Here is a 16,806-nt window from a genome sequence, read left to right as displayed (position 1 = left end):
TCTCTCCAGGGATCACGACAGCTCAGCAGGACTGTGGAGCACATTTTAGCACTGGATATATAAACTGATTTATTTGTGAATAGAAAAGAAACAGAATAATGGTTAAAATGTTTGTGCCCACACTCTCTTGTATATTTGATATTGCTTCTACTCAGTCACACCGCAGCAACAACGCGGCAATATTTCTGGTTTTGATCTCCAGCTGGTTTCAGTATCAACAAGTGGTTTCAATATCAGCTTTTTTTTTCCACTAACAAAACACTCAAAAAGTGGATATTTGGACAGTGATGGAAAATGATCGTTTTCTGTGCCAACATCCTGCTTAACACAAAATAAAAGATGAATGTAATTTAAAGACAAAAACCAGTCACTGCTCAATTCAAAAATTTGAATTTTGATTAACAAATGTTCAAAGCTGAAAGAGGAAGTACTTCTTCTTCCAACACCTCGACGTGGTTGTGCTAGATCGAGTTCTAAATTTTCCCTGCAGCAACGAAGGGAAATTGTGTGAAATGTAGGATGTCACGTGTGTGACAAAATGCTAATGACGGGGATCCCTTTCTCCAGTCATCATCAGCGTAGGTATTTTAAAGCAAAAATCTCAAATAATTTACGGCAATGAAAATTGAAAATCAAAGTTCTATTGGGGCGGCAACAACTCAGAGACAGCACTAATATATAACCAGAACCCTGGTGTTTAGATTTTAAAATACTTTTAGTTCCATTTCTAAATGGAGTGCTTTCTAGAGGAATATATCTTTATTCCACTGCCTCGGAATTGCTTTTAATGTAGTTGAATCTGTACATACCATCTGTTATTTTTAAGTTTATTTAGATTATTTAATATTTCCTCTTCCTTTTTAAAACACGTGGGTTTTTATAAAACTGCGAGTTAATGCATGGTGACTGAGAAGACACTAGGAAATAATTTCCCCTCACAATGAACATACACAACAAATACAACAGGCACATCCCCATTTAGACACTATCGTGTAATAACACAACATTTAAAGGGGTTCTATATGAATGGCTGTGCTGAGACTTTTATTTCTTGATAATAACTAATGACTGTATAACTAGGAGTATGTACCCATTCAAGAAAATGCACATTTGTTTACTGCAAGATAAAGAGTTCACTATATCACAAAATAATTTGATTACATAAAATAAATGTTCATACCCCAGGTAGTATTTGCAAAGAATTATTGTCCATCCACAGCTCCTTTAGATTTTGTATTTGTTCGAGAACCTCAGGCTGAGGAAAAGAATATAGTATTATGGACAGTAAAATAAATCGGTATTTTTTTTTAAAGTTAAATATAAATCAGTATTTTCTTTTAAAAAAGATTCCCTCTTCGCCTTCCTCTTTTTTTTTTTTTTTTTATAACCCACATCAGACTTTCAGATAATTAATGACATGAATAGTATGCTCATTTCAGTTAGTTTAACCAATGCTGCTCTTTTTCAAAATTTATAAAATTTAAGAACCCTTGGGAAAAGAAATGAATACAAAGAAGGACTCCTTACAAGTTCTTGTTCTGAACACTCTACTGGCAGTATGCACTTTATGAACAAAGCAAATAAGAGAAGTGAGAATTGTGGAGCTTCAGGAACAACGCACTGAAAAGAAAGACCAAATCTCAGCTTGCAGCACACGCTAAACTCTGCCTTTTGCATGATTTATACTCATAAAAATAGCTTAACAGAGGCATATTGCTGAACACTTTCCTGGGTACACCACATTTATGTACGATTTAATGTCTGCAGCTGTCATATTCAGTAGTTAAAAGAACGGTATGCAACGATCAAGCCTTAAAATCACAATATTAAGCTTTAATCGAAGATGTTCTATTCTTTTCAACGCTATAGGATATTAGTGAGAGAAACTGAAAAGGCAATTCCCCAAATCATTTCTTATTCATTACAGCTGTGAAAATCAAGAATTATCAGGTCACAAACACTTCCAAGTTTCAGCCTAAGTGGTATCTTTTTTCCGCGAAACGCCACTTTCACAGGTAAAACAAGACTTTCAATTTGCCTTAGCTCTGTAAAGTTGTAGAGATTTTTTTTCAGTCTGCCAGAAAGTGATATTAAATATTTCATTTGGTTCAGACTAAATTAGATCCCAGCATTTAAAAAGTCTGTAGTACTATTTCACTGGAATTATTTCAACACAGCTAGAAACAAATCTATCTGCCTAGTGTGACAGGACCTTAAGAAAGACCTCTAATTATCTCCTGGGGTCTAAGCTCCTGGGAATGTTGTAATTCCCATAAGAAATATGACTTTCCAGTTGCCCAGGTCACAAGGCACGTTATGGGAGAAGCTCCTGATGCACCATCGGGTAAGAAGGAACCTGCTCATCTGCAGAGCTCAATCCCTCAGTTTTCCATGTTGTCACATAACGTGTTTCTATTAAAAAATGATTAGCCAATATTTTGAGGATAATTTCTTTTCCCTTGGATAAATTTATTGAAATTTTGTTGTCCTTCAATGGTTAAAACCACTTCTACTTTCCAGGCTAAATTAATTAATGGTCATTTTATACTATTTGTTCCTGTGATGATTAATGGTTCTTCATTCCTCCAGAGTGTTCACTGACTAAGGTTATTAGAGATAATCATAATTTCCCCTCTCAACTTTAATTTTCTTTTAAATTCCCCTCATTAGACAGACACCCTTCTAAAAGGCAACAGCCTCCTCCTCTCTTGTACATATTACAGTTTGATTTGAAATTTCTTGAGTACAAATTATGGCATACCATAGAATCAGAGAATCACAGAATGGTTCGGGTTGGAAGGGACCTTAAAGATCATCCAGTTCCACCCCCTGCCCTGGGCAGGGACACCTCCCACCAGCCCAGGCTGCTCAAAGCCTCATCCAGCCTGGCCATAATCCAGATGAGATCTCACTGATGTTTTGATAAGTGGTATAAAAAATTTCTTATTTGTTTCTGCTAGAAATGCTTCTGCTGATGCACTTTTGGAGAATATTTTCATTTTCCACATAGATTGCCACAATACAGAATACAATAGTATAGAGTAGAGTAGTTCTGTTGCAAGGGACCTACAATCACCATCCAAGTCCAACTGCCCGACCGCTTCAGGGCTGACCGAAGCTTATCATTAAGGGCAGTGTCCAAACGCCTCTTAACCACTGCCAGGCTGGGGGCATCGAACGCCTCTCCAGGAAGCCTGTACCAGGGTTTGACCCCCCTCTTGGTAAAGAAATGTTTCCTAGTGTCAAGTCTGAATTGAAGATCGACATTAATCTTCAATAAAAGTATATTACATTTTATCCTTTTTCCTTCTCTCCCCACCTTTAACTATTTTCTTTCAAAATTTCTTCTAAGGCCTTGCTGCTGACACCAGAATTCTGAAACTCTGGAAAGAATGACATCAGCCTCCCCCTTCTTTCAGGCAGAGGCATGCAATTGCTCTTTATCATTTGTTCTGTGCCATTTTTTGACGCTTCAAAGACTGGGAGATTTCAAATCCTTGACCCATACCTCGCGATGTAATGTTCTGGTTTTCCCGGAGACCCGTGACACAGATTACTTATTCCCGTCCTTGATTACATTAAGTCACTCAAATATGGCTGCTATTTAGGAAGTGACAATTTCTATTTTAGGAACACATGATTCGTATAATCTTTCCAGATAACGAACGAACAGAATCACTTCATTTTTGCAGCTACTTCTATTTGTAACCCCATGCCTATTGCTGCAGACCGTCTGTGTGGAGCACAGCCTCCCAGCGCACAGGAAGGGACTTCCATCGTCCAGGGACGGACTGTCAATGAAACTAAGCTCTCCCACATCTCCCAATTCTAGGCAGTATTTTTCTCAATAAGAAGGAACTCAGATTTTCAGAATTCATGAAAACAGAACCTTTGGATCCCTTTTTTCAGGTGATCTTGATTTAAACTAGGATCACTTTTCCTACGACACGGCTGCAGATTCATGCCGCTCCCTTGCCTCTTGGCCCAATTTGCTTCTGGCATTTGATTCTAGCTCCTACATTTTTGGACCAGCTTCCTGAAAAATGAGTCAACTCAGGGAGTCCAGTCCTAATAGCAGTATGGGGCCACTGGACTACTGATTTACCATTCTTAGGGGACAGCATGCTATGATGCAAAAACATAGAATGATGCTGGAGCCATTTAAAACAAAGACAACAAAACCAAACCAACCCCAACAAAGACGCACCCTGAATTCAGGAAGCATTTTCTTCTGATCAAAATTCCAAATACCACTTCTGAAAATTTTATACTACTTATCTATGCAAAAAAAAAATAATCTATTTTCAATTAAAAATCTGAGTTATAACCATCTATTTTCTCCTAGATAGCAGCACAAATTAGTAAACATTAGCAGGGTTATAACCATAATGGGGAGAAGATAGCGCACTGTCTATGAACCAGATGTAGACTATTTGCTACAGCTTTCTACTACTAGATGACATTTCAAAATTTGTTTAAAGTGAAATTATCTTAATTTTAATTAAAGCTACAGGAAATATCACCCCCAGAAAATTGTAAGCCTTGATTCAGCAGCATTATTTGTACAGATGGTTTTTCTATGACTTGGAGGAAAGGGGGTTTGGCTCCCAGGGGTTAACCGTCACTGGACAGGCTGTCGGTGGATAAGGCACACACAGATAGTTATTTTGCCATCAATGCAATCGTGAGTGTCCCAGTATTAATTTATCGTCCTACAAAAGCACAGGCCCCCCCAAATAGCCCTAGCAGTGTTAGGTCTCAAAAATGATGAGGCAGCAGTTTTTCTAAGTTTTGCTTCTCTTCCCTTTACAGGTCCTGCAGGAAGAAGTCAGTGAGCTCTCCTTACAAACAGGCCCATTTTAAAACACAGTTTAAACACCCTCATACTGTTTTGGAGAAGCGTCAGCTCCTGCAGATGTAGCAGAAACATACCTAAAGGGAACGGCAACTTGATTATTTTCTATACTGAGATGAGAGAAAATTCCTGAAAGCTATTAAACCTCAGGGAACCCAATTCTCATCTTTGAGGTAAGTTAGGCACAGAAACCGCTTCTGGAGTCCAAAATTTATTTCTGCAATTGCTAATATTTGCAGGATATACTGATAGATATTAAGAAATTAACACCCCATCGACACTGGTATTTATAGTGAGATGAACAATTCATCCCACGTTGAAGTACTCCAGCACGAGCCACCAGCTCAGAGCAACAATCAGCTGTGACCTTGATCTGAACCGCAGAAGCCTGGTGTAGACGAAGCCTGATATTGTATTATCAACATTCACCTCGTGAACCACGATCGACCTTCTATTCTACAAGGATGTGTGACCATAGCATGTGACCACAATACAATAATGCCTTTTAAGTACAAAATTAATGCCCTGTACACAGAACAGCCATAACACACAGGCTTTCTGTTAAAAAAATGGTGCATTTCTTACCAGTTCAGAGAATTCATTATTGCCCAGATCAAGTCTCTCCAGTTGCGTCAGTTTGTGCATTGACCTGTAACAGAGTAGGAGATAACTAAGATGAGATTTTTACTTGCAAAACGTTGGTCAAATTTTGTTTAGATAAAAATAAAGCTCAAATGGTATTGTTATTGCAAAAAGAATTACATCAGACTGAGGCTGATGCAAATGAGAATAATATACTCCATCTTCATAACATGAGCTAAAGTTCTTGAACTGAAATATTATGTTGGTATGAAACATAAAATCTTGGTATAATTTTACATAGTTGATAAGGAAAGTGATCCACATTATATTTATGAGCAATTGAAAGTAATATGAGTTGTGACATTTTTGATACAGATTTATAAATTTGTTATCAGCTTCTTTACAAACCACTAGAAAGTGTTTTGCCTCTTCACAGCAAAAGTACAAAGCATGGTTGTTACCTCCCTAAAGCTGTACCTAACTGCAGTGTGAGAGCTGCTGTCTGCCAGTAGCTTGCGGGAGCTCCAGCACCGTAAGCAGACACACAACAGGAAACAGAGTTTTCATTAAATGCCCAGTCTGCGATTCAAGCCTTTGGTCTGTGCAAAGCACATCTAGGCGAGTTCTCCTCTCTCTGTGCCGTTCATGGCACGGGGGCACAGCGGTGATGACCCACGGCACCGCGTGCGGATGGGAGCGGTGGGTCCTGCTGGGCTGGTGGGTGCCCCCCGAGAGCCCTCTTGGGGCAGCAGCTCCTCTGAGGGCAGGAAAGGCTTCACACAGCCTCTGCTGCAAAAAACCGAGGGCAAACGACAGCAAAACCAACCAAAGCTGCTTATCCCTCTTCACAGAGTTATAAAAGAGAGAGTCAAAGAAGAACATATCATAAGAAAGTGAACCAGAAGTTAATATCAACCATGCTCTAGGCAGTAAAGGGCTTTAAATGAGGAATAATCTGGATTTATGTCTGTGACTGATCACTATATAACAGCAAAAAAGGCCCTTGTACTGCTTGGGCTCAGGTGACTGAAACAGTGAAAAAAGAGGAAAAGTCAGAAACTGCTAAAAATGATGTGATTAAATTCTTCATTTACTGAAGTCAATGGGATAAATCTCCCAGGTTTATCTCTGAATTTGTGCTGTGAGAAAAACTGGGTTTCTCAAGGACAGCTTAGACCGACAAAGGCTCAGATCACAGCATATGGGGATGACTGTTCAAAGCACTTAAAATCTATCAATTTTGAATATAGGCAAATTTTCAAAAAACCAGAGAGCTTTAAAACCTATACTCCAAACATACGTCAGCAGAAGCACTGACTCAAAGAAGCAATCCCAAAGCAGCAATGATCTTTTCAAAATGAGAAGAAAAGTGCTGAGCAGTTTGTGGACAGGAGCCGAAGGACTGAGCACTCTAGAAATGTTACGTTAGAATTTCATATTTGTATGAAATTAAGATCAGGAAGTTGTACTCAAAATTACTACGACTTTGGAGAATAAGGACGATCTCATTTGAATGTATCAGTCTCGATTTTCTATAATGGTTGACATTTTAAAGTTAGTAAATGATTTCAAATAGTGCACTCGATACCCTTATTTTATATTTTAAAAGGTTATTAAATTTAAACCAAATGGCTTTATAAATATTCCATAAAGATTTTATTTGTTTTGAAAAAAATTGAATTATTATGATTATATGCTTCCAGGCCTTTCAGTGAAAACTCTGCACTAAACAAGGCCTTTTAGATAGTAAGTCTCCCAGGGAGCTCAGCGCTACTGCTGTGCGAGTGAAAAGAGAGGATAAAAATAATTCTGTAATTTAGCATTAACTGCAACAGTTGCTTCAGAGGCCTTCTAAGGTAATCAGAGTTGATCCTAATCCAAAAATTAGCACAGTCTAAATAGATCTGATCTAAAATACCAACCATTCTGTCTCTGCAATTCGTATCAGAAGTAAAACTGATCATCAAAGCCGCTATGGCTAAAAACCACAGACCTGTTTTAACGTTTAAATGATGGAAAAATGAGGTTGTGATGAGGCTAGATAGAGAACACTGCTGCGTATTTATTACAAGCAAACTTTACTTCTAGTTTTCTAAAATAGGAAAAAAAAAATCACAGAAATAGAAATGCTGTTCTTCAGTAGTAGAGTGAAGCATTTTTTGCTAGACACGTTAGTAAAATCAAACAACGTTTAGATAAACAAATATTCCACTCTCAAGTTTAAGAAGTTATATTCTGTATTAGATTTCTTTAATCAAACAGACACTTTGACTGACTGACTGTATTTCTTCACTTTCAGCTTCAAGGAATGAATCTTAGGGTCACGGATTAAGATCAGGCATCAGACGTGCTCCTGTGCTTTACAGAAGTTAATGTTCTGTACAGAGAAGTTAAAATATATCCAGCCCTCTTAGGCAAATAGTTCACCACTGAACCAAACGAATCATTCCTGCTGATAGGAAAGACAGCAGGTTCTATTTAGGCTGTTATCTTTCATCTAACGTAATGTGCAGCATTTTCAACCACAGAACATTTAGGCTGGACAATGCAGTAAATACCAGTGCATTTGCACAACCGTTTTGGGAAGCGCAGTGCCAAATCCTGAAGCCCTTTGAAACCGATGGTACCCGTACTGTGACCCTACTGGTAATACCACTGCAGCCATAGTCCTGTATTATTGATTTCTCCAGTGTCTTCTGGGTTATTGTATGTCTGTTTTAACCTTCATGGCTTTCTAAAATGTTCTTCTAAGTATTCATCTTTCTACTTGTTCATTACTGGTTTTTTTGTCCTGTTTTGCACAATCTCAGTTTCTTAACAAGCCTTTGAAACCTGGCAAATATGTTATTTCTGCCCATCGTTTGGTGTTTTAAAAATATCTAGAAACAGCCACAGTTTACTTTTAGAATCATTTCATCTTTCTATGCTGACAGTCACCCCAGCACAGATTAATTCATGATAACTTTGCTTTTTAATGCTTTTTGTTATTCACCTATTTCATACTCGCTCATTCACTGGCGTATATAGTTTCTTTATGTATTTCTTTTTCTTGTCCCACAACTATTCTACATCTCTTTTCCAATATTTTTTCCAACCTATTTGATCAATGTTCACACACATCTTTGAGATGATACTCTTTGTTTGCTAAAATGAATGGTAGCTGCCCACACAGCTCCAAAGGGGTTAGCACCTCCATTAAAATTAAGTGAAAAAGTAACAGCAAATTTTTGACTACAAAATACAGCACAAGACGTTGTAGTTTAAGCCTAGAGCATGGAGGAATTAAATCTGACACTGTTCCAAACCAGTATTTATCAATGTATTTGTACTTATACAGTATTTGTATTTATCAATATAGCTACGAGCTGTCCAGATTGAGCGCACGCGTTCCTAGGACAGAAACTGAGTTTCCCCAGGCTCTGCACAGACCCCCATTTTAGTAACAGAAATCTCGATTAGGGCTCCCCAGTTCCCAACCTGCTTCTTACTGCATTTCTGTTCTTATAGTATTCTTGCTACAAAACCAGAAGGAATAAAGATAACATTTAATCTTTTAGCAGTAAGTGCCTAGCGTGCGGGAATACCTGGGGGCTGGGAGCCATTCAAGCAATACACATTCCTCCGGCAGAACAGATGAGGACACTGAAGAGAGATAATGAAGCCACCTGGACAAAGCGAATGTTTCACACTCTCCCCCAAATTATTCTGTTTTATATTATAATCTCCATTAAGATAACAGTGAAAAATGTTTTTACCCCCTCTGGTGCTCTAACAGCACTGAACTTTTCTTTAGAAATGTCTTGCAAAAGCTGACGGACATCTTACACATCCAGACAAAAGCAAAGTTTAATAAACAAAGCTGCAGCACACTCAAGTCAGCTCACTTACACCCCCTGTCCCTTTAAATAACACCCCACACCCCCCCAGAAAAAAAAGTTTAGGTTTGGTCTAATTACACCTCCTAAAACTTCCACCATTGGGTCTTAATTGATCTATTAATCTAGTTCAGACTTCTGACATTTAAATACGAGTTGAGAATAGCATATACAAATTTTTAAATTAATTGAACTCAATGGAGTAATTAATTACCTTTGGAATCACTAACTTGATGCCTATGGACACTCTTGTTACCACTGCAGGATCTCATTGACTTTATGAGAATTCTTTATGCCAACGTGTGCACTCCCTGCCAGGAAGCGTTTGCCAGGCTGGACTCGGAGTTTCGAGAAGTGATTACACTTATCCAGAATTTCCCCGCGCCTGGTTTGGAAGTCAAAGTGGTTTTGCTTAAAACAAATGAGTTGGGCCCCTCTGAAGGCGAGCACTGGTTAGACAGCCAGGCAGCACCCACATCTCCAGTCCTGACCGAGTCCGGCAAAGCATCCGACCATTACCAAAGCCCCTTTACCAGACCCCGACGGTTTCCCTCCCTGGCCCCACACAGAGGATTTACACCGTGGGAAGCACATTCCAGCATCTCAGCACTGCAGTTTAGAGCTCTTTACAGCTCCAGATGTTACAAGTTTTTCCGTTATAATATTAACTGTATGCACAGCAGCATTAGGTACTACAATGCTTTCGCAGCTAAAAACCCAGGAAAAGTGACATGTATTTTTAATAGTTTGTACTTTTCTCTCACAGGCAGCGTCACTTCTGGCTTTATCATTCTGCATTGAAATCGATAAAAGTTTCTAGTGCTTATGGTTCCCCATGACATTAAAGCGCACAGGACAGAAAACACCCACTAATTGGAATCAGAACCCAAACAGCAGCATTTCTCCATTATCGAAACACATAATTACTGTTTATACATATACAGAATTATATATTTTGAAATGCAAAACTCTTCAAAGATGAGCTGAATGGTAACCAAAGTTACAATCAACTAGGTAAAAAGTTATGCGTTTCATACTGTATTCTACCTCTGAAGAAAACTTTTACTTTAAAAGGTTAAGTTTGTACTACTGTAAATTTATCACACAAGGCAAATTTTAAACATCACTTTGTGTAATCTCTGCAGTCAGATACATAGTTTCAGAAACTCTAACATTTATACGGGGGCAGATTAATTTCAGTTAGCTGGTACTATATCAAAAGATAAAACACACTGCCAAAGGTACCCAATGGAATTTTAGATGAGATTTTTCATTAGCTTGTGATATTTTTAGCTCTTTCATGTAATTGCTTATATTTTTCTTACGAAAAGATTCATTATATTTTTTATGCAGGGTCATTTTATAAAGGTGGAACAGGAAAGGTGCAATTATGAATAATGCTTAGCTAAATATTCATTGCTTAAATGATGTAATGTAATATAATTAATGTGCTCATAAAACTTGCAGCCAAAAATGTCACATAAATCTTTATCCATATTGCATTTGGATCTATTCTTCCATGCATAAGGAACTGCAGGAGTTACATGGAGAAGATCTGATTCTCGGCTGTTGAAGTGGACCTCACGGTAGGTTCAGAATAAGGTGAATCTTTTCTTAATTATTTTAAAATACAATAACGGAACTTTGCACTGAAAAAACTACAAATACATGAACATCAGCATGGAGGGTAGCTTAGAAAGATTACTAAATACTTGGTGAAAAATTAACATTGCTCACAACAGTTTTACAACATCCACATTTCATAAATTATAACTCACATTATACAATTCAGCTGTATTAATTGTAATTCATGGTAATCACATGTCCTGCCTCATATAACTTTCTCATTTTCTTGCATGTTTGTTTTTGCTGCCTTGTGTAGAAGATACTTATCTACACATTGTAAACACTTCAAATAACCAAGAAAGTGCCTTGCGTTTGCAGTTTCTGACAAAACAAATGAGTTAACAGCCACAAATGATTTTAATGAAATCACGGTATTCTCATCAAAATCCTGGCCAGCTTTCTGACAGACAGGTGATTGCATGAAGGTTCATCCAAACCTTCAATCACAAATCACAATCACAATCACAAACTCGCACCCGAATTATTCCCACAGCTGAAGAACTGCATTCATAAATAACAAAAGTACCTCTAATAGGTAAAAATTCCCTAGTGAAAAGCACTTGTGTCAGAGACGCAACGAGATTTACACGATACAATGAACGAGGCAATATAATACTGCTCCAGAATTAACGCGTGCCTTTTGTTGGCCATACTTCTACAAAGATAGGACCGAGAAAGTTACAACTGTTACATACACCATTTCCTGGTACAACAACATACAGAATTCTATTTTCATTTGAGTTTATGATGAATGGATAGCAGTACTTTCTGAAGAAATAAAAAGCAAATAAAGGTAAATATGTTGCATTAGTGGATTATCTGCTGTATTCACTTCAAATAACATTTTCTCACACTTTTGTTGTACACAGTAACCTTTATTTCACAGTTGTTAAAATGTCACATTCAGGAGTCTCTTCCAGTTGTAGTATTTTAAACCTTGCATTGTAACTTTAATGAATCGGTTTAGAAGTTACATTGTAAAATTAATACTTAGTGTTGATAGTTTACCTGTTGCAGAGTACTTAAATCTTAACCAGGGCTAAAGCATTCCATGATACAAAGGGCCATTTACTTACGCATCACTTAATGGATTACAAAGAAAAATGAGTCTTAGTTTTCAGTGAATCTCAAGATAATTTACACAATTTCTAGAATATAAAACATGTATCATGTAAAGCGAAGGACCAAAAGTGGAAATTAATCTGTTATAAAGTATTGACCGTATATATAATCCAGGCTTCAAAATAACAGAGCATGTTTAAAAACTGATTTTGAGGATACGAAACACTGTTACACATGGGCTGATATATATACCAGAAAACGCACATAATATATATACACTAATGTTTATTTCATCTTTAACTATCAAAAATAATACCCGTTTCATCTTTTAATTATATTGAAGGACGTAAGGATTTTACAATCTCTAGTACCGATCCACAGATCAGAGCCCACGGGATGAAGCCTCTGAAGACTCACTAAACGCCGCAGCTCCCGCTCAGCCGCGGAAGCGTGCTGCTTTCTTACTCCTGCACGCTCCCGTTACTAGCGCAAAGAGAAGCGAGGAGCGGAGAATCCACAAGGCACACGTGCCCTGGCCGCACGGCTGTCAGGAATCCTGCTGTGCAAACGCAGGGCTGTACACGACGTTACTGGGTTCAGCATACAGGAAAACCGGCCAACATATCCATCTGGACTGAACACTCCGGACTACGGGGCAGCTTCCATCAGCCTTTGTGCACCACAATTGTTTGGTTTCATAATACAGTTTGGGAGAACTACCTCAACAGAGCCTACTCGTGCTGATGCTCCTGACGCTGCCATTTCTGGTGCCCGAAACTCTGCTGACTCCACATCCTCTGCGGTTCGGGCCACTGAATGCTCTCGGGCGATGGGCAAGGGCACTCTCCATCTTCAGATGCTAAGATGAGAAAAACCAATTTCAATGCCCAGAAGGCGGAACTGCTGGTGCAGAAGGTGTCTAAACCCAACCAGTGCATCTATGGCATTGAAGACTTGTGACACTTTACCTAATTCTGTATCACTGGCTTGAAATAAAAAGCGCCACAAAGACAAGAGTCTCACATACAGAAAGTGGAAATCAAGTTCTTTCATGATTCAGCCATAATAAAAACACATGGATGCCCAATTTCAGGAAAAAATGTTTGCGTACAAAATGTAAGGATTTTAAAAACACACTACTGACTTAAAATATTGCCATCACTATAGGATCCTAAATTCCCATTAGGTTTGTTTATGGTGGAAATGGATGAGATCTTAAAATTAATCCGTTAGTTCAGGACCCAGTTATGAATCACTCTACAACTGGAAAGGTTTGCTCAACTGGTTGCAGAGAAAGGTGAAATCATCAGTTTTGACCTTTGTTCACACACAGTTTCTCTCCCAGCACAGCTTTCAAATAGTTGGGGAAGGGCATTCTGAATTTTCAGTTCAGCTCCAGTTCTGCTTAACTGATTATATAAATAAACAGAATGCAGGGAAAATCTCGTTAGCCAGCTCCTGGCAATATCAAAACTTTACAAATAAATTTTTTACCCTTTTTTTTTTTTTAAACACCTTTTTTTCCCCTCTTTTTATTTTGCATCCCCTTTCTGGATTCCTCTACCCTCTTCCTGATGACTGGCTTTGCATGGTTAAAAACAAGGTTAACGCATGTTTCTGCTTTCTACACTAAATGACACGGAAGTCCGCCTTACCTGGTACACAAATTTTCTTACGATACGCCCTATGGCACATAATTAGCTATTCTTTGCAGATCCCGGTTTGTGGGTTCTTGCTCACCATGCTTTGGGAACAGGCTGCATTCTTGGAGCTAAATAATCCCTGACGTATACTGTACATTCACTGCATGACCCTGCAATGTCCCACGTAGCTTACGAATCACTACTTGAAGGATCCTTTCATACAGAAAACTGAAAATTACCACTTAACATTTGGAATTTTCCACTTCATGCTGTTTATCTCAGAAAAATCTGGAGGAATGCTATCCAGAAGACACAAGAAAATATGCGTCCCCTTGCAGGATTAAATGGCCTTAACTAAACTACTGTCCCTTTTCCCCAAAAGTAATGCATTTCTTAACTTTGTATCTATCGTAAATGTTGATTTCAATGGACAACTTGAATGTATGAAATTCATGTTTTCAAAATTTCAAAGTATATCTAGTTAAAAAGATTCAAAATACAAGTAACAGCAAACATACAGCTATTCCGTCAGTGAATTTCAGAGTTAATATTCCCCAAGGGCAGTATAAGCTTCGGCACATGAGAGCCCCAGGGTAAAGACACCCCTAACAGCCACTAAACCCAGGAGCCACATTCACATCTAGTGAACTACACGTGGCTCTGATGAGATCAATGATTTTGCTATAAGATATCAGCATTTGGACAACACAAATACAATATATCAGTAACACAGCTGAACAGAATGACAATAAAAATTGTTCCATGTTCTGGGACAAATCCCCTAATTATGAGCCTCAGGCCCACTGCAGTTACCTAAACTCAAACCCGCTGCAGCTGAGCAAGACCCCCTGTACCAGCCACTGCCACAAAGGGCACCTCACTCTTTTGCTCAAAAGATTTGACATTTGGTAAATAATGTATTTGACAACTTACATTTTGTTTGTATCTTAATAATACAGTGGAAAGTAAACAACTGCTTTGCAGACACTGAAGTACTGATCAACTTGAATGTGTTATTAAATTAACATAAAATTACTAGTACTTGGGATCTGGGTCTGAAGAATGAGAAGGAGCAGGCTCTGAGTTTCCCACTTCTAAAAGTTGTCTAAAAATAAGCTACATTTCACCAGGATATACAACATCTTATTCAAATCTCTGAAGAATTCTGCACGTGCTTTTTCCAGCATGTGCTAGTTTTGCCTGGAATGAATGAACATAAATTAAAGACAGCCCTAGTTTTAGCCTGCCAGACTGAAAATGCAGTTTTGGCCCCGTTTTCCCATTTACTTTGCCAGAGAGCAGGAAGACCTAACTTAAGATGCTGAATAATTAACAGGGATGAACCAAGTTCAAACAGTGTTAATGAATATCTGATCACTAAAAGTTAACTGAATCAGCTAACCCAAAAAACAAGAGTAAAAGAATTTTACTCTCAACACAGGTTTCTTATTTAGTAGTCCTTTTGATTCCTGTTTCTACTGAAATATCGCCTAAAGACAGCATGAACATATATCAAACCCAAGATTATTTCTAAAGGGAAAGCCAGAGAAATAAAATGGGGATGTACTAGAAAAAGACAAGGATGAATGTGAGATGGAAAATGTCATGATTCAATAACTATCTACATATTAATTGAGGCAGAAGGATGGAAGCAGTGAGAGATGGCAAGGAGCACCTCAGAAAATGAAAAAGCAGAAGGACAACCCCTGTTGTCGCACATGAAACGTCTGTATATAGTTATAGTTATGCCTCCTCGGAAGAATGGCACAAGTGAATAATTCTTCTCAGAAGAATTTCATAAGTGAAATCCAGTAGTTTTAACTGAATAAGTACAGTTTACAAGATCTGGAAGATCGCTTGTGACAGGCTCTCCAAGATAGCTGCTTTCCCACACTACGAATAAGGCGTTTGGCTGCGAAGGCTGCGCCAACTGGGCTAGAGAGAACGGCACAGGCAAACTGCCCTCATCCCGTACACGCTGCACGCTGGGGAATGGGTGCCAAAGAGGAGGCCAGGATAAGACTTCTATCTAAGAGACACATCTTCAAAAAGGAAAAAAACGAAGCATCTGTAGGGCCGCACTACAATTTTCTTCTTCAGTTATTAGAGAATTGATCAAGGTAGGCAGAGAGATGATATTCTGTTACAAATTATGGCAAATATGGGCAAGATCCAAAGGGGGCCTACAGGAAAGCTGAGGTGGGACTCTGGATCAGGGAGGGGAGCCATAGGATGAGAGGGAAATGGTTTTACACTGTAAGAGGGGAGACTGAGATGAGATGTGAGGCAGAAATTGTTGGCTGTGAGGGCGGTGAGCCCCTGGCCCAGGTTGCCCAGAGAAGCTGTGGCTGCCCCATCCCTGGAGGGGTTCAAGGCCAGGTTGGCCGGGGCTTGGAGCAACCTGGGCTGGTGGGAGGTGTCCCTGCCCAGGGCAGGGGATGCCACTGGGTGGCCTTTAAGGTCCCTTCCAACCCAAACCATCTTATGATTCTATGAATTAATTGTATTCACACAAAGATGAGTGGAATAGGTATTTTGCTGCCTGGGTTCACTGAGATGAATGTACTTTGAGTGCCCTACATTTTCTGCTCTATTGCTCCTGGCATCGGATTGTGAATAAAGCATTGGAACAGGCTGCCCAGGGAAGTGGTGGAGTCACCATCCCTGGAGGTATTTAAAAGACAGGTAGATGTGGTGCTTAGAGATACGGTTTAGTGACAGTTTTTGTCAGAGTTAGGTTGACGGTTGGACTACATGATCTGAAAGGTCCCTTCCAACCTAGACAATTCTATGATTCTATGATCCCTTTCATCTGGAGGGACAAACGGCCACTGCTGAAGTTGGTAGCCCACAGCATCCTCAGGTACACTCTCTACACTTCAATACGGCTCGGGATGGCAACAACTGAAAATATAATTCTGCATGTGTTTAGCTCAGAACCATCCATACTTAATCCAACAACCTATTAAGTGGCAGAAACACACTGTCACGAAGTGGCTGAGCCATTACTCAGAGATAAGCCAGGAGGGTGACAGCAGCGCAGCGCATACAGACGCTCGAGGAGAGGTGTGTTACCTGCAAGCCCCCGCTGCATCAGCGCTGCAGCCATGACACTCTGCTGCTGGGAGTCTCCTATTCCAGCGGGGAAAAGAAAAGGTCTCTG

The 16,806-nt window shown here is 39.1% G+C and overlaps 1 protein-coding gene across 1 annotated transcript in view; it reads right to left on the bottom strand.

Annotated features, from left to right (window-relative positions):
- Positions 1-16,806, bottom strand: part of LRRC7 (leucine rich repeat containing 7) — a 97,570-nt gene that overhangs the window by 57,075 nt on the left and 23,689 nt on the right. Inside the window, exons 6-7 of the mRNA XM_054212541.1 lie at positions 5,441-5,504; positions 1,181-1,255 (exon numbers count right to left, since the gene is read on the bottom strand). Of these exons, the coding sequence (XP_054068516.1) occupies positions 1,181-1,255; positions 5,441-5,504 (139 nt within the window). The remainder of the gene's footprint in view (positions 1-1,180; positions 1,256-5,440; positions 5,505-16,806) is intronic.

Source organism: Rissa tridactyla, chromosome 8 (assembly GCF_028500815.1).
Source record: "Rissa tridactyla isolate bRisTri1 chromosome 8, bRisTri1.patW.cur.20221130, whole genome shotgun sequence".
Taxonomy (NCBI): domain Eukaryota; kingdom Metazoa; phylum Chordata; class Aves; order Charadriiformes; family Laridae; genus Rissa; species Rissa tridactyla.
The sequence above is the reverse complement of the archived record's forward strand: the minus strand, read 5'-3'. Positions and strand labels throughout refer to the sequence as shown.